Below are 24436 nucleotides of genomic sequence, written 5' to 3'. Positions count from 1 at the left end.
ACTGATGTCATCCGAGGGTGCTTCTTCGTCCGGAGTGCAGGTGAGGGCTGCCCATTCCCCTGCTGGTGGCAGTGAGCCCTCGAGTAGGTCTCCCCCTGCCTCGAGGGCTCCTGCGGTACAGCCCCCCCCCCCCCCCCCCCCCCCAGGATCGACCTTCTTCGGACCCGGCCCCGAGGAAGAGACGCTTGGATTCGACGTCCTCGTCGTCGGTACCGGGAGGTTCCAGTGACATGCTTCGTGTGAAGGCAAAGAAGCATTGGCACCGGTCACCTTCCCATCGTGGTACCGAGAGCTCTGGGTCGCCGAGGGAGTCAGCACCCGCTAGGCATCGACGCCGGGAGGACCGTTCACCCTCTATTCAGGAGGTGTCGATGCGCTGTACCCTGGACAGCCCGGAACCACCTCCGCACCCCGAGCAGATTCTCAGTTCGTCGCCTGCACCGGACTCCCAGCCTTCCTCGACAGCCGCTCTAAGCGAGAGCCTCAGGTCCATCCTTCCAGGGATCCTGGAAGAGCTGTTGCGCCCTTCTCCGGTACCGGGGGTGCTTGCGCCGCCGGTGCCGTCGACTGAGGCGACGGCTGGCCCTTTGCCCGTCGTTAGGTCTCCGGTGCCGGTCCACTTGCGGTGCCCGCGTCGGCTGCCTCCCAAGCAGACTCTCCAATGACGTCGATAGAGGGAGCTTCATCGCCGCCAATGCAAGAGTCTACTTCTCGACGTTCCCACTGTGGCCATGTGTCTACGGAGTCGAGGCGGGCACGACTTCGGACAGAGGTTCATGAACAGGGTTTCATGTACGAGCGTCTCAGCAGATCACAGCTCGGCAGATGTTGAGATTACTCGGCCACATGGCCTCCACAGTGCATGTGACTCCCATGGCCCGCCTCCACATGAGGTCAGCTCAGTGGACCCTAGTGTCTCAGTGGTACCAAGCTGCTGGGGACCTAGAGGACGTAGTCTTTCTCTCCACGAGTTTTCTTCAGTCCCTCCATTGGTGGACAATTCGGTCCAATTTGACTCTGGGACGTCCTTTCCAAATTCCTCAACCACAAAAGGTGCTGACAACGAATGCGTCTCTCCTGGGGTTGGGGAGCTCATGTCGATGGACTTCACACCCAAGGGAGTTGGTCCCTCCAGGAACAAGGTCTACAGATCAATGTCCTGGCGTTATGAGCGGTCTGGAACGCTCTAAAAGCCTTCAGAGATCGGCTGTCCCATCAAATTATTCAAATTCAGACAGGCAATCAGGTTGCCATGTACTACATCAACAAGCAGGGGGGCACCGAATCTCGCCCCCTGTGTCAGGAGGCCGTCAGAATGTGGCTTTGAGCTTGCCGGAACGGCATGTTTCTTCAAGCCATGTATCTGGCAGGCGTAAACAACAGTCTGGCTGACGGATTGAGCAGGATCATGCAACATCACGAGTGGTCACTCAATTCCCGAGTGGTATGCGAGATCTTTCAAGTGTGGAACACCCCCTTGGTGGATCTCTTCGCCGCTCAAGTCAATCACAAGGTCCCTCAATTCTGTTCCAAACTTCAGGCCCACGGCAGACTAGCGTCGGATGCCTTTCTCCTGCATTGGGGGGGAGGGCCTTCTGTATGCCTATCCTCCCATACCTTTGGTGGGGAAGACTTTGCTGAAACTCAAGCAAGATCAAGGCACCATGATCTTGATTGCTCCCTTTTGGCCACGTCAGATATGGTTCCCTCTTCTTCTGGAATTTTCTTCCGAAGAGCCGTGGAGATTGGAGTGTTTTCCGACCCTCATTACTCAGAACGAGGGTGCACTTCTGCATCCCAACCTCTGGTCCCTGGCTCTCACGGCCTGGATGTTGAGAGCGTAGATTTTTCCTCCTTGGGTCTTTCAGAGGGTGTCTCCAGAGTCTTGCTTGCTTCCAGGATAGATTCCACTAAGAAGAGTTACTTCTTTCTGTGGTGGAGGTTTGCCGTCTGGTGTGACAGCAAGGTCCTAGATCCTCGCTCTTGTCCTACACAGACCCTGCTTGAATACCTTCTGCACTTGTCCAAGTCTGGTCTTAAGACCAACTATGTAAGAGTTCATCTTAGTGCGATTAGTGCATACCATTACCATGTGAAGGTAAGCTGATCTCGGGATAGCCTTTAGTTGTTTGATTCATGAGAGGTTTGCTTTTGTCAAAGCCCCCCGTCAAACCTCCTACAGTGTCAAGGGATCTCAATGTCGTTCTCACTCAGCTGATGAAACCCCCTTTCGAGCCACTGGATTACTGCCATCTGAAGTACTTGACCTGGAAGGTCTTTTTCTTGGTGGCAGTCATTTCAGCTCATAGAGTCAGTGAGCTTCAAGCTCTAGTAGCTCATACTCCTTATACCAAATTTCATCATAATAGAGTAGTCCTCCGCACTCACCCTAAGTTCTTGCCAAAGGTGGTGTCGGAGTTCCATCTGAACCAGTGAATTGTCTTGCCAACATTCTTCCCCCGTCCGCATACCTGCCCTGCTGAACGTTAACTGCACACATTGGACTGTAAGAGAGCATTGGCCTTCTATCTGGAGCGGACACAGCCCCACAGACAATCCGCCCAGTTGTTTGTTTCTTTTGATCCCAACAGGAGGGGAGTGGCTGTCGGGGAAACGCACCATTTCTAATTGGCTAGCAGATTGCATCTCCTTCGCTTACGCCCAGTCTGGGCTGACTCTTGAGGGTCATGTCACTCATAGTGTTAGAGCCATGGCCGCGTCAGTGGCCCACTTGAAGTCAGCCACTATCGAAGAGGTTTGCAAGGCTGCGATGTGGTCATCTCTCCACACATTCACATTGCATTACTGCCTACAGCAGGATGCCCGACGCGGCAGTCGGTTCGGGCAGTCAGTACTGCAGAATCTGTTCGGGGTTTAGAATCCAACTCCACCCCCCTAGGCCCATTTTTATTCTGTTCCAGGCTGCACTCTCAGTTAATTGAAGAAGTTAGGTCAATCTCAGTTATGTCCTCGCCGTTGCAAGGCCCAGTTGATCGTGTTTGTTGTTTTGAGTGAGCCTGGGTGCTAGGGATACCCCATCAGTGAGAACAAGCAGCCTACTTGTCCTCGGAGAAAGCGAAAGCTACATACCTGTAGAAGGTATTCTCCAAGGACAGCAGGCTGATCTCACAAACCCTCCCCTTTGGAGTTGTCTTCCCTTGTCTTTGTTTTGCTATTTACTGGACTGACGAACACAAGCGAGTTTGGGCGGGAAGACGGTCGAGCATGCGCGGTGTGCGTGTGCGCGCGATGTAGCAAACGTCTTTGCTAGGGAAGATCTCAGATTGGAGGGGCTGCCGCGGACGTCACCCATCAGTGAGAACAATCAGCTTGCTGTCCTCTGAGAATACCTTTTACAGGTATGTAGCTTTCGCTTTCTATGTAGCTATAGTTCAGGTTCCTCTTTCCCACTTGCATCATTTTGCAAGTGCTCACATTAAACGTCATCTGCCATTTAGATGCCCAGTCTCCCAGCCTTGTAAGGTCCTCTTGTAATTTTTCACAATCCTCTTGCAATTTAACAACTTTGAAGAACTTTGTGTCATCAGCAAATTTAATTACCTCACTAGTTACTCCCAACTCTAGGTCATTTACAAATATGTTAAAAAGCAGCGGTCCCAGCACAGACCCACTACTACTACTAGTACTTGACATTTCTATAGCGCTACTAGGGTTAAGCAGCGCTGTATATTTTAACAAAAAAGGACAGTCCCTGCTCAAAGGAGCTTACAATCTAAAGGACGAAATGACAAGTTAGGCAGTCTAGATTTCTTGAATAGTGGTTAGGTGGTTAGACAATCTAGATTTCTTGAATAGTGGTTAGATGCCAAAGGCGACATTGAAGAGATGGGCTTTGAGTAAGGATTTGAAGATGGGTAGGGAGGGGGCCTGGCGTATGGGCTCAGGGAGTTTATTTCAGGCATGGGGTGAGGCGAGGCAGAAAAGGCGGAGCCTGGAGTTGGCGGTGGTGGAGAAGGGTACTGAAAGGAGGGATTTGTCTTGAGCGGAGGTTACGGGTAGGAACGTAAGGGGAGATGAGGGTAGGGAGGTAAGGAGGGGCTGCAGATCGAGTGCATTTGTAGGTTAGAAGGAGAAGCTTGAACTGTATGCGGTACCTGATCGGAAGCCAGTGAAGTGATTTGAGGAGAGGGGTGATGTGAGTATATCGGTCCAGGTGGAAGATAAGACGTGCAGCAGAGTTCTGAACGGACTGAAGGGGGGATAGGTGGCAAAGTGGGAGGCCAGTGAGGAGTAGGTTGCAGTAGTCAAGGCGAGAGGTAATGAGAAAGTGGATGAGAGTTCGGGTGGTGTGCTCAGAGAGGAAAGGGCGAATTTTGCCAATGTTGTAGAGGAAGAAGTGACAGGTCTTGGCTATCTGCTGGATATGCACAGAGAAGGAGAGGGAGGAGTCGAAAACTCCAAGGTTGCGGGCAGATGAGACTGGGACGATGAGGGTGTTGTCAACTGAGATAGAGAGTTGGAGGGAGAGGAGAAGTGGGTTTGGGTGGGAAGACAATAAGCTCGGTCTTGGCCATGTTCAGCTTCAGGTGGCGGTTGGACATCCAGGCAGCAATGTCGGACAAGCAGGCCGATACTTTGGCCTGGGTTTCCGCAGTTATGACTGGTGTGGAGAGATAAAGCTGGGTGTCATCAGCATAAAGATGATACTGGAAACCATGAGATGCGATCAGCGAGCCCAGAGAAGAGGTGTAGATTGAAAAAAGAAGGGGTCCAAGGACAGATCCTTGAGGAACTTCAACAGAGAGCGGGATGGGGGTGGAGGAAGAGCCATGAGAGTGTACTCTGAAGGTACGATGGGAGAGATAAGAGGAGAACCAGGAGAGGACAGAGCCCTGGAACCCAAATGAGGACAGTGTGGCAAGAAGTAAATTGTGATTGACAGTGTCAAAAGCAGCAGATACGTTGAGGAGGATGAGGATACGAGGATGGAGTAGTGACCTTTGAATTTGGCAAGGAACAGGTCATTGCAGACTTTAGATAGTGCTGTTTCTGTCGAGTGTAGGGGGCGAAGCTGGGTTGAAGTGGATCGAGGATGGCATGAGAGGAGAGAATATCAATGCAACGGCTGTGAACGGTGCGTTCAAGTATCTTGGAGAGGAAGGGTAGGAGGGAAATGGGACAGGTAGGGTCAAGTGATGGTTTTTTGAGCAGAGGTGTGACTACAGCATGCTTGAAGGTGTCAGAGACAGTTGCAGTGGAGAGAGAGAGGTTGAGGATATGACAGATTGGGGGTGGTGACAGTAGGAGAGATGGTGTTAAGTAAGTTGGTGGGGATGGGGTCCGAAGAACAGGTGGTGCATTTCGAGGAGGAAAGAAGATGAGTGCTTTCCTCTTCTGTGATATCAGGAAAAGAGGAGAAGGAGAGGCATGAGTTGGTTGAAGGAGTGGGCTATAGGGTGAAGAGGAGGAGAAGGTTTGGTGGTGAATTCGAGGTTGATCTTCTGTACCTTGTCGCAGAAGTAGTCAGCCAGTGATTGAGGAGAGAGTGGGGGGGGGGGGGGGGGGAGCGGCGGGCACTTTGAGGGAGGGAGTTAAGGGTGGCGAAGAGACGACGACCCCTGTGGAACCCCACTAACTACCCTTCTCCATTGAGAATACTGACCATTTAACCCTACTCTGTTTTCTATCTTTTAACCAGTTTTTAATTCACAATAGGACACTACCTCCTATCCCATGACTCTCCAATTTCTTCTGGAGTCTTTCATGAGGTACTTTGTCAAATGCCTTTTGAAAATCCAGGTACACAATAGCAACCAGCTCACCTTAATCTACGTTTGTTCACCCCTTTTCTAAGTGTTATCATCTGGATTTGTCAGCTATGGCGAAGACATCTTTTGGAGCCAGTATAATCTCCGCTGCTGTTTCTCAGCCCCACCAGGGTTGCCAGCTGGGAAAAATTTTCCCAGCCTGAAACAGCCGTAAACCCGCCCGTAGCCAATCCCTGTCTTCCGCATCACTAGCCCCACGCCCTTCGTCATCCCTGACGTCAACCCCGCCCCTGAAAGGCTTCTATTGGTCCAATTTGGACCAATAGAAGGCCTGGAAAAGCTTTTATTGGACCAAATTGGACCAATAGAAGCCCCGGAAAAAACCGCCGAACTCGCACAGCGGCGACGGGAAAACCGCCCAAAAATCCGCATCTCGGGGCCGGCGAAATTTTCCCGCCGCCGCTGGCGAAAACCTGCCCAATTGGGCGGTAAAACCGCCCACCTGGCAACACTGAGCCCCACCCTATGTAAGCATTGCTTTCTACATCCCATTAGTCTGGACTTGATCCTTTGGGGACATAATGGTCTGAAATACAAACTAACACATGCATCAACCTTTTCCTAGCTGAGCACACAATTCTGGAATGCGCTGCCGCGCAACTTAAAAACGATCTATGAACTAGTTAACTTCTGAATTCTACTGAAGACCCATCTCTTTAACAAGGCATACAACAATGATCAACAAATATGAACTCCTGTACACATATCCAGAACTGCCTGTACAATATTTGCTTGCCAAACTATTATCATGTTTTTCGCTATTGTTACCCAAGATCCTTCTGCAATTACTAAATGTATATTTTCTTATATAGTAACATAGTAGATGACGGCAGAAAAAGACCTGCACAGTCCATCCAGTCTGCCCAACAAGATAAACTCATATGTGCTACTTTTTGTGTATACCCTACTTTGATTTGTACCTGTCCTCTTCAGGGCACAGACCGTATAAGTCTGCCCAGCACTATCCCCGCCTCCCACCACCGGCTCTGGCACAGACCGTATAAGTCTGCCCAACACTGTCCCCGCCTCCCAACCACCAGTCCCGCCTCCCACCACCGGCTCTGGCACAGACCATATAAGTCTGCCCAGCACTATCCCCGCTTCCCATCCACCAGTCCCACCACCGGCTCTGGCACAGACCATATAAGTCTGCCCAGCACTATCCCCGCCTCCCATCCACCAGTCCCGCCTCCCACCACCGGCTCTGGCACAGACCGTATAAGTCTGCTCAGCACTATCCCTGCCTCCCAACCACCAGCCCCACCTCCCACCACTGGCTCTGCCTCCCACCACCGGCTCTGCCACCCAATCTCTGCTATCTCTCAGAGAACTCCTCTGACTCCACGTCCCCAGAAGTGGTCCATATCAGACTCCGCAAAGTATTCTTCATGAGACATCCGAGTCTACTTTTGCCTCAGACCTCTGGATACACGAGCAGGCTCTGGGCGAGAGTGCCGAGGTAAAAGCACCCTCCTGGGCTCCGGGGTCGCTTCCTCCCATAATGGGCTGAAGAAGTGCACTGGATCAGCTAGTGCTGGCTCCAATGTCTGACGGGGCACCGGTGTCAAACGCCTGACAAACAGGGCACAGGTCTTCAAGACGGGCTGGAACTGCACCATGGCCGATACCAATGCCCTCAATGATTCAGCATCACGCTGAGCCAAGATATGACGTCAGTAAAGGCTGGGCCAGTGCTGGTACAGAGAAAGCCTGCAAAGATCAAGGAGCTGAATTCGAGGTGGTGACCTAGCTTCAGGGAGACTATGCATCAGCACCACTTCCACAGGACAGCCCTCTCTGTGGCAACAATTCTCGGATACAGGTGATGCCGGTGTCCTTTGCTCCTCCACCATGCTTTGAGGACCAAATGTCAGTGCTTCTTTGCTTCCACAATTCTTATATAGTTCTTAAATATTCCTGCACGACCCTCCCACAAGTTCCTCCCTATGAAAAATCCTCACTACAGAAAGATCCTCTCCAGGAACCACAAAATCCGGATCCTGCGAGCCTTCAAACCCCTCAGGATCCCCTATTTCACTATGAGCACCTTCAGACCCTACCGGAGAGAATCCCTCCCCGTCGTCTGACCAGTCAAACCGAGGCCTCTTAGCCAGTGCTGAACTAGTCTCCTCCCCTAAAGGAGGGGGTCCCGACTTCCAGGCCTGGTAGAGGGTCCAAACAAACTCCAGAGGAAAACCAAGGCCTCCTGGACCTCAGGCACAACTTTCGGAGCCGACACAGGGGCAGCAGGCCCAAAAACAGCAGATTTCGCGGGACGCGCGGAATCCAAAATGGCGGACGTTCCCGCCAAAACTAAAATCGCCGACGCCAGCCCTGCCAGAGTTCCCGCTGCCCCTGACACCCCCGAATTTGCTGGACCCTCCGCAGATAAAACGGGGAGCCGACATCGACGAGGCCTGCTTCGGTTCGCCGCACATCCGACACTGTCCTCCCGGAGTTTCTAAATTGCGGTGCGAACATGCACGACACCGGAGGAGTTTGCCGGCCATAACTCTGAAGTTAACAACACGCTGTGCGAAGCGGCGCCAAAAATCTAACTTACTGCTCTCTCGTTACAAACAGGAACCGAACCTGCCGTCCGTTCCTAGTCAGATAAAGGCCCAGATAGCTCTTAAAGAGATATCACCCCAAATTGGCAGCTGAGAAGTGGAAGGCACTCAAGGCTACAATATAATAAAAGCAGCCGAGGCACAAAGCTGCCAGAAATCTCAATAGAGAGCAGCACGGGGGGGGGGGGGGGGGGGGGGGACCTGAAACAGGTGTGACACCCCAGGGAGAATAACTGGGCCCCACCGGACCCAGGGCCCCAAAGCACTTTTTTTTTTTTTTTAGACAACACACGTACAGGGTATATTCAAAAACCAATAAATTGGCAAGAAGAGTAAACTGCCCTTAACCGAATAGCAAAACTACTCCACCAGACTATTGAAGACTGCACAGGCTGTCCTTCTACCTCTGCTGAGACTGAGAAAATACTGGCTAGTGGATGTACTGCACAGGTTATATATACAGTATTCAAAAGCTCAGTGTTTCTCAGTCTCCCTCTGCTGGTAGGAGGACATAACCCATGCGACTTGACCGGTCTGGAGGGTCTAGAGGAAAGAAAATTAGCAGGTAAGGTCTAATTTCACCTTTCTTGCTATGTTTGCTTAAAATACAATCATGTTTTATCATTATCATGTTAACCAAAATCCTTCTGTTATTACTAAATGTATACTTTCTCATGTATTTCCACTATTGGATTGTAAGCCACATTGAGCCTGCAAAGAGGTGGGAAAATGTGGGATACAAATGCAACAAATAATAATAATAATGGAAGAAAAATTAAGTCTTCCTGATAATTTTCTTTCCTTTATTCCCAAAGGATAAGTCCAGAACCCCTCCTTCCAACATTGCTGTTTTTGCCTGTACATTCTTCTGGTTTGTTGAGTCCAAGGCACATGTTTCTACTTATTTAGGGGGGGTGTTGTTTTGTTTTTTTCCTATTCGTTAGGTTGTTCTAGGGGGCAGGAGTTTTTTCTCTATATCTGTCACTTTCCACTGCTTAGCTAGCAAATACTGGCTGAAGCTGGCAGTACAGAACTATAAAGCATACTCATTAGTGCTCTGCACCTCCTGGTTCGTGGGCATAACCCATTAGTCTGGACTGATCCTTTGGAACTAAAGGAAACAAAATTATCAGGTAAGCTTCAGTTTTCCATCCCATACAGTGTAAAAAGTAAGGGAACATTGTATAGAAAGCAAAGGGTTAGGTTTGACACCAGGACTAAATAACAAGCCCAGTATTCAGAAAGAAAACCCCCACTTTAGTATAATAGTAAGGCACAGTGACCTGGGAAGGTCTTTGCTGAGCCAATAACAAAGGTTGCTTCACTTGCTGACCACCTACATGGCCTTCATTCCCTGACCCCACTTGAGCTTCTAATAGGTTGCCCTGGACCTGCATTGGGAATAGATACCTTCCTTGGCACAGAGGTTCATCAGAAGGCAGGTCCAGGGCAGCCTAGTAGAAGGACAAAAAGAACAGAGAAAAGGAGAAGGATCCATTCACCTGGAAGAGTAGATTCAACAGACTGGAGAGGAGATGGGTAGGTACTGTGTTAGGAGGTGGCCCACACATGTTCAGAAAGACCTTTTTCAGATCTGATCTCTAGGTCCTCAAAGCTCAGAAGCAAATGTGAGTGCAAGAGATCATTAGCATCCACATGTGGTATCGCAGAACGCTGAGAGCCAATGAGAGTGTGAACCAATGAGCTCGCTGGCTACCAGTACAATGAGCATGGAAATGCATTCTAATCAGGTCACTCCCTATTCCGCCCCAATGCTTAGTGGGACAGCATGCCAAACAAAGGTGCTCTTTCCGTCGTCAACCTTATGCCAGCTCATAGCTGACGTTAGGGTTGTGCTGAGCCGTGGAGAGGAATGGGGAGACTGGTGTTGCTGGCAGCCTTGCATCTCAGGCTTCACAAAAAGACAGCTGGAAAGAAATTGGACACTGCCTGAAAATCAGAATAGTTTGTAAGAAATATTTAATCCCCCCCCCCCCCCCCCCCTCCGTCTGTTGCTATGAGGGTTAAAGGGAACCAAACTAAAAAGATACCCTGGAAATACCTCTGACGTTCTGGGTTGGGTCGCTCTCCCTCCCATCCTCTTCCTTACCAGAACACTGTAAGCTGCTTGTGCAGCTGCTATACTGAGCTGGGCGTCCACCACATGCGCTCAAGAGTTTTTCTTAATTCACAACTCTTCAGCACATGCGCCAGACCTTGTCCTCTCGTTGAACTCTCTAATGCTGAACGCTATGAGCACTCCTATATTTGTATCTCATTAGTGTTGAGCATTAGGGAGTTGTTGCTCTGTGCTGACCTGGCAGTGTTTCTCGGAGTTTTGAGCATCTGGGTCTAGGAGAGCTAATTCAGCCATGATGCCATTGGATGACATCACCAGTGTGTAGCTGACTCATCATATCTGTCCATAGAGAGCAACTATGATTATTTTTGCCTGTTAATGGTAATGTGCATTTAATTTTCTTAACATTTTTAGGACTTTTCAGTTGCCTGACTTTCCTGTTTGTTTTTAGGAGGCAATATTTACTGAAATAATAGCGGAAATGGAATCTAAGGTAAGTGAACTTTTTTGCTTTCAATTTAAGGTTACTGATTTATGTGATTTTGACAATCTCAAGTAGGTTCCTTCAGTAATGGAATCTATTTGACTTGAAAACTCGTATATTAGATTTTGCACCCTGAAAGATCAGTTCATACAAGTATGGCCACTAAATCTTAGTACTACTCAAAATCATCATGAAATCCCCTACTTAATCACACTATATAGATTTACTGTAGTATAACTCCCTTGATAGACTGGCTGCAGTAAAAGTATAAAAATGATTAAAATGCAAATAGAGTACAACGCCCTGCTAATTCTTGTTGTGATTTCATAGTCTATAAAGAACTCTGTTTGGGAAAGGATCCTTTGTGTGTATTTCCTACTTTCCTAATCTCTGTTCCAATTCTGTTTTCCACTTTCATGTATTCACTTCTTTCTGTGAATGTTTGTTCCTTGCTCTCCTGCCAGACCAGTCGATATGTATAGGTATGATATCCTGCCTGCAGACGGAGACAGGACCACAGTTTTCCTGTGACATCTCAGGATGCATTTCGATTAAGATTTTTAATAGCAATTAATCGCCTGATTTAAATCAGGGCATAGCTAGCCGACATTGAGGGGAGGGGGGTAGCATAGGGATAGTCTGGGAGCACACATTTCCTCTCCCACCTCACAATAGATATCATACTTTTGCTAGTGGGGATGCTGAAACCAGTTAAAGAAATCTACTGCCAAAGCATCTCCCTTCCTCCTTGTGTAGGAAGTGAGCTTTCTTGGGGAGTACAAATGTTGATGACTGGAGGCACCCGTCTGATATCTTCACTTCTGAGGCAGTACAAGGAGGAAGGGGGTGACTCAGGCAGCAGATTTCTTCGGCTGGCAGGGCTTAAGCTACCCCACTAGCCATTGAACAGGTACTGTAGCTTTGGAGAGGGCCGTCACCCATTCTCTGTAATGTGCTTCCCCTCCCGCGCCTTCACCCATTCTCTGTAATGTGCTTCTCCTCCCGCACCTTCACCCGTTCTCTTTCTCTAATGTGCCTCATTCCTTCGCTCGCCTGCCATCTCTCCCGGACCGCCAGCGGCTCTCCCCTCCCAATTTACCACCTTGTTATTTGCAAAAAGTCTTCACCCTGCAGTAACAGTATATTAAAACACTGCTTTGGCCTGCACTGGGCCCTTTCCTTCTGGCTCTGCGCCCCCTTCTGAAAACAGGAAGTGTGTTAGAAGGGGGTATGATGGGTGCAGGCCGAGGTAACGTTTCAATACGCTTCTGCTGCAGGGCGAAAGCTTACTGCAAATAAGACATAAACCGGAAGAGGAAAGAAGAAGGGAGCCACCAGCGGTCTGGGAGGGGAGGAAGAGATACCAGGCAGGGCTTGCAGGGGAGGGAGAGAGGGAGGGCGGTTAATCATTAATTTGTAAATAACGGGCAGCCCTAATTTATAGAGCAGTGCTTCTCAGCCTTTTAAAATTTTGAGGCACACTTTCAAGCTTGCCTGATCCTTGTGGCACATTAAAGTTGTCATGTTTGTTAATCATTGGCCACTGGCCACATGATTCCAGAATGTCAGAAAATATTCTTTAAACTAAAAGGTATAGTATTAAAAAGCCTAAAACAGCATTAGGTAGAAATTTAGGAGAAAATATAGGGACCATGACAAGATTTAATGCATAAAGCAGTAAAACAAAAAATCTTCCTCTCTGCCTTCCCCCACCCCCATGCTCACATCCATCGTCTTATCTGTTCCTCCACCTCCAATCCACACATCTATCCTGTTTATCTGCCTCCCCTTCCCAGTGCATACTGCTGTCTCCTTCTGCTCCCTCTTCGCATAGATGCAAGCAGCCCATCCCCCTCTGTCTCTTCCCTCCCCCCTCTTTCTGTGCCATGCTGTCCCTCTCTGTTCCCCTCACTTGCATACAGGAAGCCTCACTCTCTCCCCCCCCCCCCCCCCCCCCCCAAAAGTACACACAGCCAGCCAGTGGCGTTCCTAGGGGGGCTGACACCCGGGGCTGATCGCCGATGCGCCCCCCCCCCCCCCAGAACAGCGCGACGCCCCCCCCCCCCCCCCCAGGTGCACGCCGCTGGGGGGGGGGGGCGGGGTGCCGCGTGCCTGCCGGCTCTTGGTTTTCATGCTCCCTCTGCCCCGGAACAGGAAGTAGCCTGTTCCGGAGCAAAGGGAGCATGAAAACGAAGAGCCGACAGGCGCGCGGCATCCCCCCAGCGACGTGCACCCGAGGCGGACCCCCTGCCCCCCCCCCCCCCCCTTTGGTACGCCACTGCAGCCAGCCTCTCCATCTGTCTGCCCCCTCTTACCCAGTGCACATTGCTGTCCCTTTCTGTCTCCACCCCACACACATACAGCCATCCCATCCCCCTCTCATATCTTTCCTTCCTCACTAATTCACATGGCCAACACATCTCTTTTGTCATCCCCCCCCTTCTACCATGTACACTGCAGCCTCTTTCTGCTCCAAAGCCTTTTGATCTCCCCCACACACATAGCCACTGTCCCTCTGTACTCCTCTCCAGTGCCATCCTGTGCCCTCCTCTGTCTCCTAAACGCATACTGCCACATCTTCATGCCCCAAATACACACCCATAGACGTTTCTCTCTGTATCCTCCCCCGTATGTATACTTAGCCCATCCATCCCTCTACCCCCAATACACACAGCCAGCCCCTCCATCTCTGCCCCCTCACTCAGTGCATGCTACCCATAGTTAGTCCGTCCCTGTCTTTCATCCACCAATTCACATAGCCAGTCCATCCTTCTTATCCACCTCTTATCTCTCTGCCCCCCTATGCACACATGCAACCCCTCTCTCTGCCTCTTCTCACCAATGCACACTACCACCTATTTCTGACCCCTTCCCCCACACACTTACAGCCAGCCTCTACTGTTCGCTCTTGTCCCTCCATGCACATTGCCATATTTCTGCCCCCTATATTCATATACCGACTTGCCTCTCTCTCTTTGCCACTCCTCACCACACAAATGCAGCTAAACTGTCCATCTTCTGCCTTCTCCCCATACACATACGTAGAACTAGTATGTCCCTCAAACAGCATATCCCCTTCTCTTTTCCTTCCCCACCTAACCCTTTTTGCCCCCCTCCTGCACACCACACCACACCCACAGTTGGCACTATTTCTCCCCCCTCAATAAAACTAGAATCAAAAATGTCCTTGTATGTCCAGTGTAATATTACTAACATGACCTAAACCTTCTCAGTACCGGGCATATTGTGAAGTTTGTACAACTTTTCAAAAAAGTCATTCTCCGAGGACAAGCAAGCTGCTTGTTCTCACATGTGGGTCGACGTCCGCGGCCCAGGAATCAGATATTTTGCAAGTAAAATAAACAAAAGTTCTCCGAGGACAAGCAGGCTCCTTGTTCTCACGACTGGGTTGACATCCACGGCAGCCCCTCAAACCGGAAGAAAAAATCTCGCGGGAGGTCCCGCACGCGGGGCATGCACAGCCGTCTTCCCGCCCGTGCGCGACTGTTCCCGCTCAGTTTTTTCGCTTTCCGCACTGGAGAGAGACGCGTCTTCGTCCCTCTCCGTGTCAGCCCCGGAAAACCGATTTGCGGCTTAGTCCGCGATTTTCTTTATTGGGCTTTTCCTTTCCTTTTCGTCGAGTTTCTCCATTTGTTTCGCCTCATCCCGCGCGTCCGTTCTTTATTTTTGTGGTGTGCCCTTTTACCACCACCATCGACGATTTTGACCTCGCCAACGTGATTTTTCCGTCGATGTCCTCAAAGGTCTCAAGCGGATTCAAAAAGTGTGGTCGGTGCGGCCGACAGATCTTGCAGACCGATCCTCACGCTTGATGTCTCCAGTGCCTCGGCCCGGAGCATAATTCCAAGGCGTGCACCTTGTGGCGAGGCAAGTTCTTCGGGACCGTCTTTTTGGAACTTGCGCCGGGTCTTCAGTACCGATGTTGACGTCTTCGACACCGACTATGGCACCGACCCCAGGAGTACAAGTTCCCTTGGCCCGACGACCTGCCAGCGACGGCGGCGGTGAACGACCGCGTGGGCAGTCTGCCTCGGCCACTCCCGCTGCTCAGGGCCATCGGGACCGAACCCTGTTGGATCCGACCCCCAGAGGGCGTGGAGACTCCACCTCCTCCTCGTCCTCCACAGAGCACCGATGACGGGCATCGAAAGAAAGCTGCGAAGAAGCACCGTCATCGGTCGCCCATGGCGCATGGGACTGGCAGCTCCGGGATGTTGAGAGAAGACACGATCCCTAAGAAGCGCCAACGTCGGGAGGAGCGCTCCCCCTCTATCGAAGGGGTATCGATGCGCAGTTCTACCGTCTCCTGGACCCAGGCAGCTTCCAGCACCGACGCCCGCACCGGCCCCCCCAGCCTCTCCCGACAGCGAGCCTGGATGAATGCCTCTGAGCCATCCTCCCAGGGATCCTGGAGGGGCTGATGCGCCAGGCCTTGCCGGCACCGGGGGTGCCATTGATGGAAGCGCCAGCTGGCTCTGGTCCTGTGATGCGGTCTTCGTGGCACCGGTCTCGATCGCCACTCAGGTGGAATCCCCGTTGATGGAGGGAGCTTCGTTCTCGCCGGCGCGGGAGTCCATCTCTCGATACCATCGTCAAGGACGTGGTTCCTCGGGGTCGAGACGGGCCCGGTTGCGGTCGGAGCTCAGAGAGCTCATGTCTGACACCGAGGAGGAGGCCTCGTGGGAGGAGGGGGAAGACCCCAGATATTTCTCCTCCGAGGAGCCTTTGGGTCTTCCCTCCGACCCCACGCCTTCACCGGAGAGGAAGCTCTCGCCTCCAGAAAGCCTCTCCTTCGCCTCTTTTGTCCGGGACATGTCTATTGGCATTCCCTTCCCAGTAGTCACCGTGGATGAGTCGAGGGCTGAGATGCTCGAAGTCCTCGACTATCCATCACCACCTAGAGAGTCTTCCACGTTACCATTGCACAATGTCCTCAAGGAGACTGCTTCAGAACTGGTTGAAGCCTTTATCTAATCCCACCATCCCTAAGAAAGCGGAGTCCCAATACAGAGTCCACACAGACCCGGAGTTGATGCGGCCTCAGCTGCCACATGACTCAGCGGTCGTAGATTCTGCTCTCAAAAGGGTAAGGAGTTCGAGGGATACTGCCTCGGCGCCCCCGGGGCAGGACTCGCACTCTGGACTCATTTGGGAGGAAGGCCTACCATTCTTCCATGCTCATGACCAAGATCCAATCATACCAGCTCTACACGAGCATCCACATGCGGAACAATGTGCGGCAACTGGCGGGCCTGGTTGGCAAGCTCCCCCCGGAGCAGTCCAGGCCCTTTCAGGAGGTGGTCAGGCAGCTGAAGGCTTGCAGAAAATTCATGTCCAGGGGTATCTATGATACCTGTGATGTGGCATCCAGAGCCGCGGCCCAGGGTATAGTGATGCGCAGACTCTCATGGCTGCGTGCCTCTGACCTGGACAACCGCACCCAGCAAAGGCTGGCGGATGTCCCTTGCCGGGGGGATAACATTTTTGGTGAGTAGGTCGAGCAGTTGGTGGACCAACTACACCAGCAGGGAAACTGCTCTCGACAAGCTCTCCCACTGGGCGCCTTCAGCATCCGCCCCCACTGGTGGCCGTTTTTCCCGGACCAGGCAGGCTGCACCTTACGCTTACAGCAAGCTTAGGTACAACCAATCGGCCCGAAGTCCTCCTCAGGCACAGGAACAGTCCCAGCGCGCTCGTTCCCGTCAACAGCGTGCGCCTAAGCAGCCCCCTGCGCCTCCAAAGCAAAAGCAGGGGACGGGCTTTTGACTGGATCCATGGGAACATAGCCGCCATCAAAGTAGCCGTGCTGGACGGCCTGCCGGTCGGGGGAGAGGTTGACAGTTTTTCACCAAAGATGGCCTCTCATAACCTCCGACCAGTGGGTTCTCCAAATAGTGCGGTGTGGATACACCCTAAATTTGTTCTCCACCCCACCAAATTGTCCACCGGGAGCTCAATCCTTCAGCTCCCACTACAAGCAGGTACTTGCAGAGGAACTCTCCGCCCTTCTCAGTGCCAATGCGGTCGAGCCCGTGCCACCCGGGCAGGAAGGGCAGGGATTCTATTCCAGGTACTTCTTTGTGGAAAAGAAAACAGGGGGGATGCGCCCCATCCTAGACCTGAGAGGCCTGAACAGGTATCTGGTGCGAGAAAAGTTCAGGATGCTTTCCTTGGGCACCCTTCTCCCCATGATTCAGAAAGACGATTGGCTTTGTTCCCTGGATTTAAAGGATGCTTATACTCACATCCCGATACTGCCAGCTCACAGACAGTATCTGAGATTCCGTCTGGGGACACGTCACTTCCAGTATTGTGTGCTGCCCTTTGGGCTTGCCTCTGCACCACGAGTGTTTACGAAGTGTCTCGTGGTGGTTGCGGCGTACCTGCGCAAGCTGGGGTTACACGTGTTCCCGTATCTCGACGATTGGCTGGTGAAGAGCACCTCAGAGGCGGGAGCTCTTCGTTCCATGCAGTGCACTATTCAACTACTGGAGCTCCTGGGGTTTGTGATAAATTACCCGAAGTCCCATCTCCAGCCAGTCCAATCTCTGGAATTCATAGGAGCTCTGCTGAATTCACAGACGGCTCATGCCTATCTTCCCGAGGCGAGGGCTCAGAACCTTCTGTCCCTCGCTTCCCAATTCAGAGCATCCCAGCAGATCACAGCTCGGCAGATCTTGAGACTCCTAGGTCATATGGCCTCTACAGTCCATGTGACTCCCATGGCTCATCTTCACATGAGATCAGCTCAATGGACCCTAGCTTCCCAGTGGTGCCAAGCCACAGGGAATCTGGAAGATGTCATCCGCCTGCCCACCAGTTGTCGCAATTTGCTGTGCTGGTGGACGATTCGGACCAATTTGACCCTGGGAAGCCCATTCCAAATTCCTCAGCCGCAAAAAATGCTGAAGACGGATGCATCTCTCCTGGGGTGGGGAGCTCATGTCGATGGGCTTCACACCCAAAGGGTGTGGTCCCTCCAGGAAGCAGGTCTTCAGATCAATCTCCTGGAGCTCCGAGCGGTCCGGAACGCGCTGAAGGCCTGAAGGTCGCTCCATTCCTGGGTGGTACGCAAGATCTTCCGAGAGTGGGGCACTCCCTCGGTGGACCTTTTTGCCTCCCAGACCAATCACAAGCTGCCTCAGTTCTGTTCCAGACTTCAGGCACACGGCAGACTGGCGTCGGATGCCTTTCTTCTCCATTGGGGGAAGGGCCTCCTGTATGCATATCCTCCCATACCTTTGGTGGGGAAGACCTTACTGAAGCTCAAGCAAGACCGCGGCACCATGATTCTGATCGCGCCCTTTTGGCCCCGTCAGATCTGGTTCCCTCTTCTTCTGGAGTTGTCCTCCGAAGAACTGTGGAGATTGGAGTGTTTTCCAACTCTCATTTCGCAAAATGAGGGAGCGCTTCTGCACCCCAACCTTCAGTCTCTGGCTCTCACGGCCTGGATATTGAGGGCGTAGATTTTGCTTCATTGGGTCTTTCTGAGGGAGTCTGCCGTGTCTTGCTTGCCTCTAGGAAGGATTCCACTAAAAAGAGTTACTTTTTTAAGTGGAGGAGGTTTGTCGTTTGGTGTGAGAGCAAGGCCCTAGAACCTCGTTCTTGTCCTGCACAGAACCTGTTTGAATACCTTCTACGCTTACCAGAGTCGGGTCTCAAGGCCAACTCAGTAAGGAACCACCTTAGTGCAATTAGTGCTTACCATTATCGTGTAGAGCGTAAAGCCATCTCTGGACAGCCTTTAGTCGTTCGATTCATGAGAGGCTTGCTTTTGTCAGAGCCCCCTGTCAAGCCTCCTGCAGTGTCATGGGATCTCAACGTCGTCCTTACCCAGCTGATGAAACCTTTTGAGCCACTGAATTCCTGCCATCTGAAGTACTTGACCTAGAAGGTCATTTTCTTGGTGGCAGTTACTTCATCTCATAGAGTTATTGAGCTTCAAGCCCTGGTAGCTCATGCTCCTTATACTAAATTTCATCATAGCAGAGTAGTCCTCCACACTCACCCTAAGTTTCTGCCAAAGGTGGTGTCGGAGTTCCATCTTAACCAGTGAATTGTCTTGCCAACATTCTTTCCCAGACTGCATACCCACCCTGCTGAACGTCAGTTGCACACATTGGACTGCAAGCGAGCGTTGGCCTCCTACCTGGAGCGGACACAGCCCCACAGACAGTCCGCCCAATTGTTTGTTTCTTTCGACCCCAATAGGAAGGGGGTCGCTGTCGGGAAACGCACCATCTCCAATTGGCTAGCAGATTGCATTTCTTCACTTACTCCCAGGCTGGGCTGGCTCTTGAAGGTCATGTCAAGGCTCATAGTGTTAGAGCCATGGCAGCGTCAGTGGCCCACTTGAAGTCAGCCATTATTGCTGCAACGTGGTCATCTGTCCACACATTCACATCTCATTACTGCCTGCAGCAGGATACCCGACGCGACAGTCGGTTCGGGCAGTCGGTGCTTCAGAATCTCTTTGGGGTTTGAATCCAACTCCACCCCCCATAGGCCCATTTTTTATTCTGTTCCAGGCTACACTCTCAGTTAGTTGAATAAGATGTTAGGTCAATCTCAGTTATGTCCTCGCCGTTGCGAGGCCCAATTGACCATGTTTGTTGTTTTGAGTGAGCCTGGGGGCTAGGGATACCCCATCAGTGAGAACAAGCAGCCTGCTTGTCCTCGGAGAAAGCGAATGCTACATACCTGTAGAAGGTATTCTCCGAGGACAGCAGGCTGATTGTTCTCACAAACCCGCCCTCCTCCCCTTTGGAGTTGTGTCTTCCCATGTCTTTGTCTTGCTACATACGGGACTGACGAACACGAGCCGGTTCGGGTGGGAAGACGACCGCGAATGCGTGGTGCGCATGGGCACGCGAGGGCTAGCAAACGTCTTTGCTAGTGAAGATTCCGATTGGAGGGGGTGCCGTGGACGTCACCCATCAGTGAGAACAATCAGCCTGCTGTCCTCGGAGAATACCTTCTACAGGTATGTAGCATTCGCTTTCTTCGCTGGTGGACTTTTACACAAGCACTGGAAACTAAAATATATCCAATAGCATATAAGGGTATGGAACATTTTTGAAGCAAGGTTGCCAAACATTAATTCCCAACAGAAAACAGCTGCACACTAAAGGATTCAATCTAGAAAAGATAAGTTAAATTTTTTTATGTTAACTAATCTTCTGTGCTCCTTGGTTTTATCAGTTTTAATGCAAATATTGCATAATATCTTTAAACTTTTTAAGCTTCTTTGTGCTAATTCTTGTTCTACCTTTACTGTAGGAACAGCCAGATATCCATGAGCAGTTTGTACATATTCGTAACTTACCTGCTGAACAGTACACTGAATTTCAACTAGTTTGCATGGGACTTCGTTTTGGAAAAGTAGACAACTATGTAGTGATAAAGAATAAAAGAAAGGTATGCTTTATTTTTAACGGCATTGAGAGATTTTACACAACTACTGCTGTTCTGGGACAAATATGTTTGTTAGTTTTTATGAACTATTTACTCAGCTTGAAAGTGGCACCACTTGTAAACTAGCAGAAATTCATATCAATACTTTCTTGAATGGTATTAAACCTAGGGTATACTTTTAATTGAGATGCTTTATTTTATGGTTGATGGTATAGCATCTCTGTGTGTAGTTATTTTTCTCTAAGGACAAGCAGAATGAGAATATTCTTACTCATGGGTGTTGTGATCCTGACCTCTCACACAAGAACTCTCCCCAGTAACTATTTTAGAAGCTTTTGGAAGTGCTGCATCATGCATTCACACATCTTCCCACCTGTTTCCATCACGCAGGATCAGATCAGTCTTAAATTTTGTGCAGAGCAGGTTGGACATCTCTTCACTGTTATCCTCAGCTCTTGTCAGCAGATGAGTTCTTTTTCGTTTTTACTTACTATGTCTCTGTCATCAGGTAAGTGCTGTTGCACAGGGCCTTTTAGTTGCAGGAGACTGACATCAAAGGCATCAATACTGAGGCTGAAGACAGTTCAGCCTAGCAGGAAAGCCCACTGCCTATGGATAGTGCATCAATATCAAGACCTCCAGAGGCACCGGAGCTCATATACACTGAACCAGTGTCGTTTTTCAGTCCCTCGGAGCAGGAGGCTCCCTCGGTGTTCAGGGAATCCCTGGTGCTTCTATTCCTCAAGCCCAGGCCCTAATGCAATGTCAGTATTCAAGATAGGCACAGATTTGGACATCCACTAGGGAATACTTTTATGAGTCTGACCCTGACTCTTTTTTGGGTGTCTAAAGGTTCTCACAGAGGAAGGATCCCCATGAGAAGCTGTCCACCTCTCAGAGTGGGAGATGGGTAATTTTGTCCCATTTGACTTATGAGGATTAGCCCAGGGTTAAGACATTGGACATTGAATTTTCTGCAGTTCAGTGACCCTGAAGATGACTCTGAACTACCTGTGCATCAGATGAAGATGTGGGCCGGTTTTTAGGCCATGCGGTGGGGTTTCTTTTTTGTGCCCCTTTTTTCGGCAAAATCAATCAAGTCTCTTGATTTCGCCGAGGCCATTTTTCTTTCCATGTCATTGAGGACACCCAGTGGCTTCAAATGTTGTACTTGGTGCAACCGGACCATCTCAGGTACCGATACCCATTCCTGGTGTATCCAGTGCCTTGGGCCCGACCACAGCCCAGCTGCTTTGTAGTCTGTGTCATCGTATGAAGAAGCGGACCCAAGTAGCTCGAGAAGCCCAATGAGAGAAACGTTTTGGGGCTTGGTCCAGTCCTTCGACATCGGTATTGACATCGGTACCGAGGTTGGCAGCGATGAGGTCGACATCGAGGGAAGCATTGACGCCAGGAGGCGGAGGTAATGGCTGCTGAGAGACCAAATCGCGCTGGAAGCACTGAGGTGTCGAGTGGGTCTCCACCTGCCTCGAGGCCTCCTGCTATGCAGGCCCCCCCGGGACTGACCATGGTCAGACCTGACCCCAAGGAGATGTGAGAATTCCACGTCCTCGTCGGTACCGAGGAGTGTCTGTGACGGGCATCAAGCGAAAATGAAGAAGCGCAGTCACCGATCTTCGACACATGGTGCCGGGAGCCTCCGATCGCAGCTCTCGAGCGCATCCGAGCCCTGCTTCCAGAGCTTCTGGAAGGATTGCTGCGCCAATCTGCTTCGGGGGTGCTTGCACCTTCCATGCCGTTTGCTGCAGTGGTGTCTGGCCCTTCACGTGCGGTGAGGTCTCCATCCTCGGCTGCCATCCAGTGGCACCCAGTCATAATAGCCCTGACAAAACAGACTTGTAACAAAATAACCCTTGACCTTTCACACCCTAACCAAACAGCCTTTGACAAAATAGCCCCTCCCACAAAACAGCCCCTAAGAAAAAATAACACATCACAAAAAATATAATAAACTACAACTGACATTTTCACTGATAAAAGACCTACCAGCATTCAGTTGCATAAAGCATATATAAACAAAATTCTAAAGCTACAAACTGGTATTCGCGATCTGTTCTGCTATTTATTTATTTATTTATTTTGTTACATTTGTACCCAACATTTTCCCACCTTTTTCCAGGCTCAATGTGGCTTACATAGTACTATGAGGCGTTAGCCACCTCCGGTAATGAAACAAATACAAAGTGATGTTATGATCGAATGAAAGAGCAAAGAAAACCACCCCCAAAGGGGTGGAGGTACACTGGTTCCTAGGTAAAAGGTTGCAGAAGCAAGAAGTAGGAAAGGTAGGCTCTTCTAAAAACCGGAGGAGACGTCTGGTGTGACAACAAGGCCCTAGATCCTCTCTCTTGTTCTACACAGACCCTGCTTGAATACCTTCTATTCTCCGAGGACAAGCAGGCTGCTTGTTCTCACTGATGGGTGACGTCCACGGCAGCCCCTCCAATCAGAAACTTCCATATCATCATGCTGATCAATCTATAGACTGGTGGTTGTGTCCATCTACCAGCAGGTGGAGATAGAGAGCAAACTTTGCCTCCCTATATGTGGTCATGTGCTGCCGGAAACTCCTCAGTATGTTCTCTATCTCAGCAGGTGGTGGTCACACACAGCAGCAGCTCTGGCTAGGCCTCCAAGCCTAATTTTTAGGTTTTGTTGAGTGCCTGGGGTTGAGGGCTCTTCTTGAGCAAGTGCAAACCTGGTGGCGCCAGGTCCCTCCTTTTCTCCCCCCTCCCGCTGGCTCCGTTTAAAAAAAAAAAAAATTTTTGAACGTCCTTAAAGGCGTTTATTTCGACTTTTATTTAAACGTTTATTGCAGCTTCTCACTGGGATACCAGGTCGTTACAGCTCGGAGCGGACAGCAGGTAATTTTTACCTTTTATAGTGGGCAGGGGGTTCCCCGATTGGTCTCCACGTGGCCTATGGCGTCGGAGGGCGAGGACGCAAAGAGTCGCTCCCCGGATCGCGTGTGCGCTTCCAGAGGGGATGCGGGGGTCTTAAAGTCTGATTCGCCCTTGTTGGGTGACAGTTTCGTGACCGATGAGTGGTCCCGGTCCTTCCTCCGGTGTGGCGGTTTTTTCCCGCCATAAACGCCCATCCCCCGCGGCTCGCCTCCGCCATATTGGCCGGCCACGCGGCTCGGACGGCTTCTTCTTGGGCCGCCCTTGAGGTGGGAGACATTGATGCCATGAACGCCCTTAATTTGGGCGACGGCACAAAAGCGGCTAAAGTTAAGCGCCGTTCTTCCCGCGCGGCTCCTTCGCGGAGTGTCGCGCCGGACGCCATCTTGGATGCGCAGCATGTCTCTCCCCCGCTCTTGCGAGCGCCGGTTGAGGGTGCGTCTAGGGCTGTAGCCCAGGCTGCGGAAGTGCACAGTATGCGGGGTTTCTCCCCCGAGTTTGTTTTGCTGCTGCATCAGGCCTTCCTTATGCAAAGCGCTGCCCCTGCTCCCTCGTCTGGTAAAGAGGTTGAGGCCCCCGGAGGTAAACGCCCTCGGGTTGATTCCCAGGCCTTGGAGGACTTTGTCTCCTCCGATGTAGATGAGGGCAGCGTATCGGAGTTTTCTCCGAGGACAAGCAGGCTGCTTGTTCTCACGACTGGGTTGACGTCCGCGGCAGCCCCCACCAACCGGAAGAAGCTTCGCGGGACGGTCGGCACGCAGGCCACGCCCACCGCGCATGCGCGGCCGCCTTCCCGCCCGTGCGCGACCGCTCCCGCCAGTTACTTTTTTTTCCGCGACTGAGAGAGTGGTGCGTTTGCCTCTCTCTCTGTTCAGCCGCCGGATTTCGACCGCGTTTACGCGGATCGTCGCTTGGATCCCGTTCGGTTCCTCTGATTTTGTTTGTATTGTTTGAGAAAAAAAAAAAAAAGAAATTTTTTTGCGCGTGTGGAGCACGCGCTCCCCTTTTTCCCTCGCTTTCTAGCGGGGACGCCACGTTGCGGCCTACGTGGCCGCTCGGGTCGGTTGATTTTTTCGTGGTGTGATTTTAGCCACCATTGCCGACTTTGACTTCGCCGACGCGATTTTTCCGTCGATGTCCTCGAAGGTCCCGAGTGG

The 24436-nt window shown here is 51.2% G+C and overlaps 1 protein-coding gene across 1 annotated transcript in view; it reads left to right on the top strand.

Moving 5' to 3' along the window:
* The window catches only part of ZNF638 (zinc finger protein 638), a 426212-nt gene that overhangs the window by 259394 nt on the left and 142382 nt on the right, over positions 1-24436 (top strand). Inside the window, exons 17-18 of the mRNA XM_030192174.1 lie at positions 10891-10932; positions 20224-20361. Of these exons, the coding sequence (XP_030048034.1) occupies positions 10891-10932; positions 20224-20361 (180 nt within the window). The remainder of the gene's footprint in view (positions 1-10890; positions 10933-20223; positions 20362-24436) is intronic.

The sequence above is a fragment of the Microcaecilia unicolor genome, chromosome 2 (genome assembly GCF_901765095.1).
Source record: "Microcaecilia unicolor chromosome 2, aMicUni1.1, whole genome shotgun sequence".
In the NCBI taxonomy this organism is placed as follows: domain Eukaryota; kingdom Metazoa; phylum Chordata; class Amphibia; order Gymnophiona; family Siphonopidae; genus Microcaecilia; species Microcaecilia unicolor.
The sequence above is the reverse complement of the archived record's forward strand: the minus strand, read 5'-3'. Positions and strand labels throughout refer to the sequence as shown.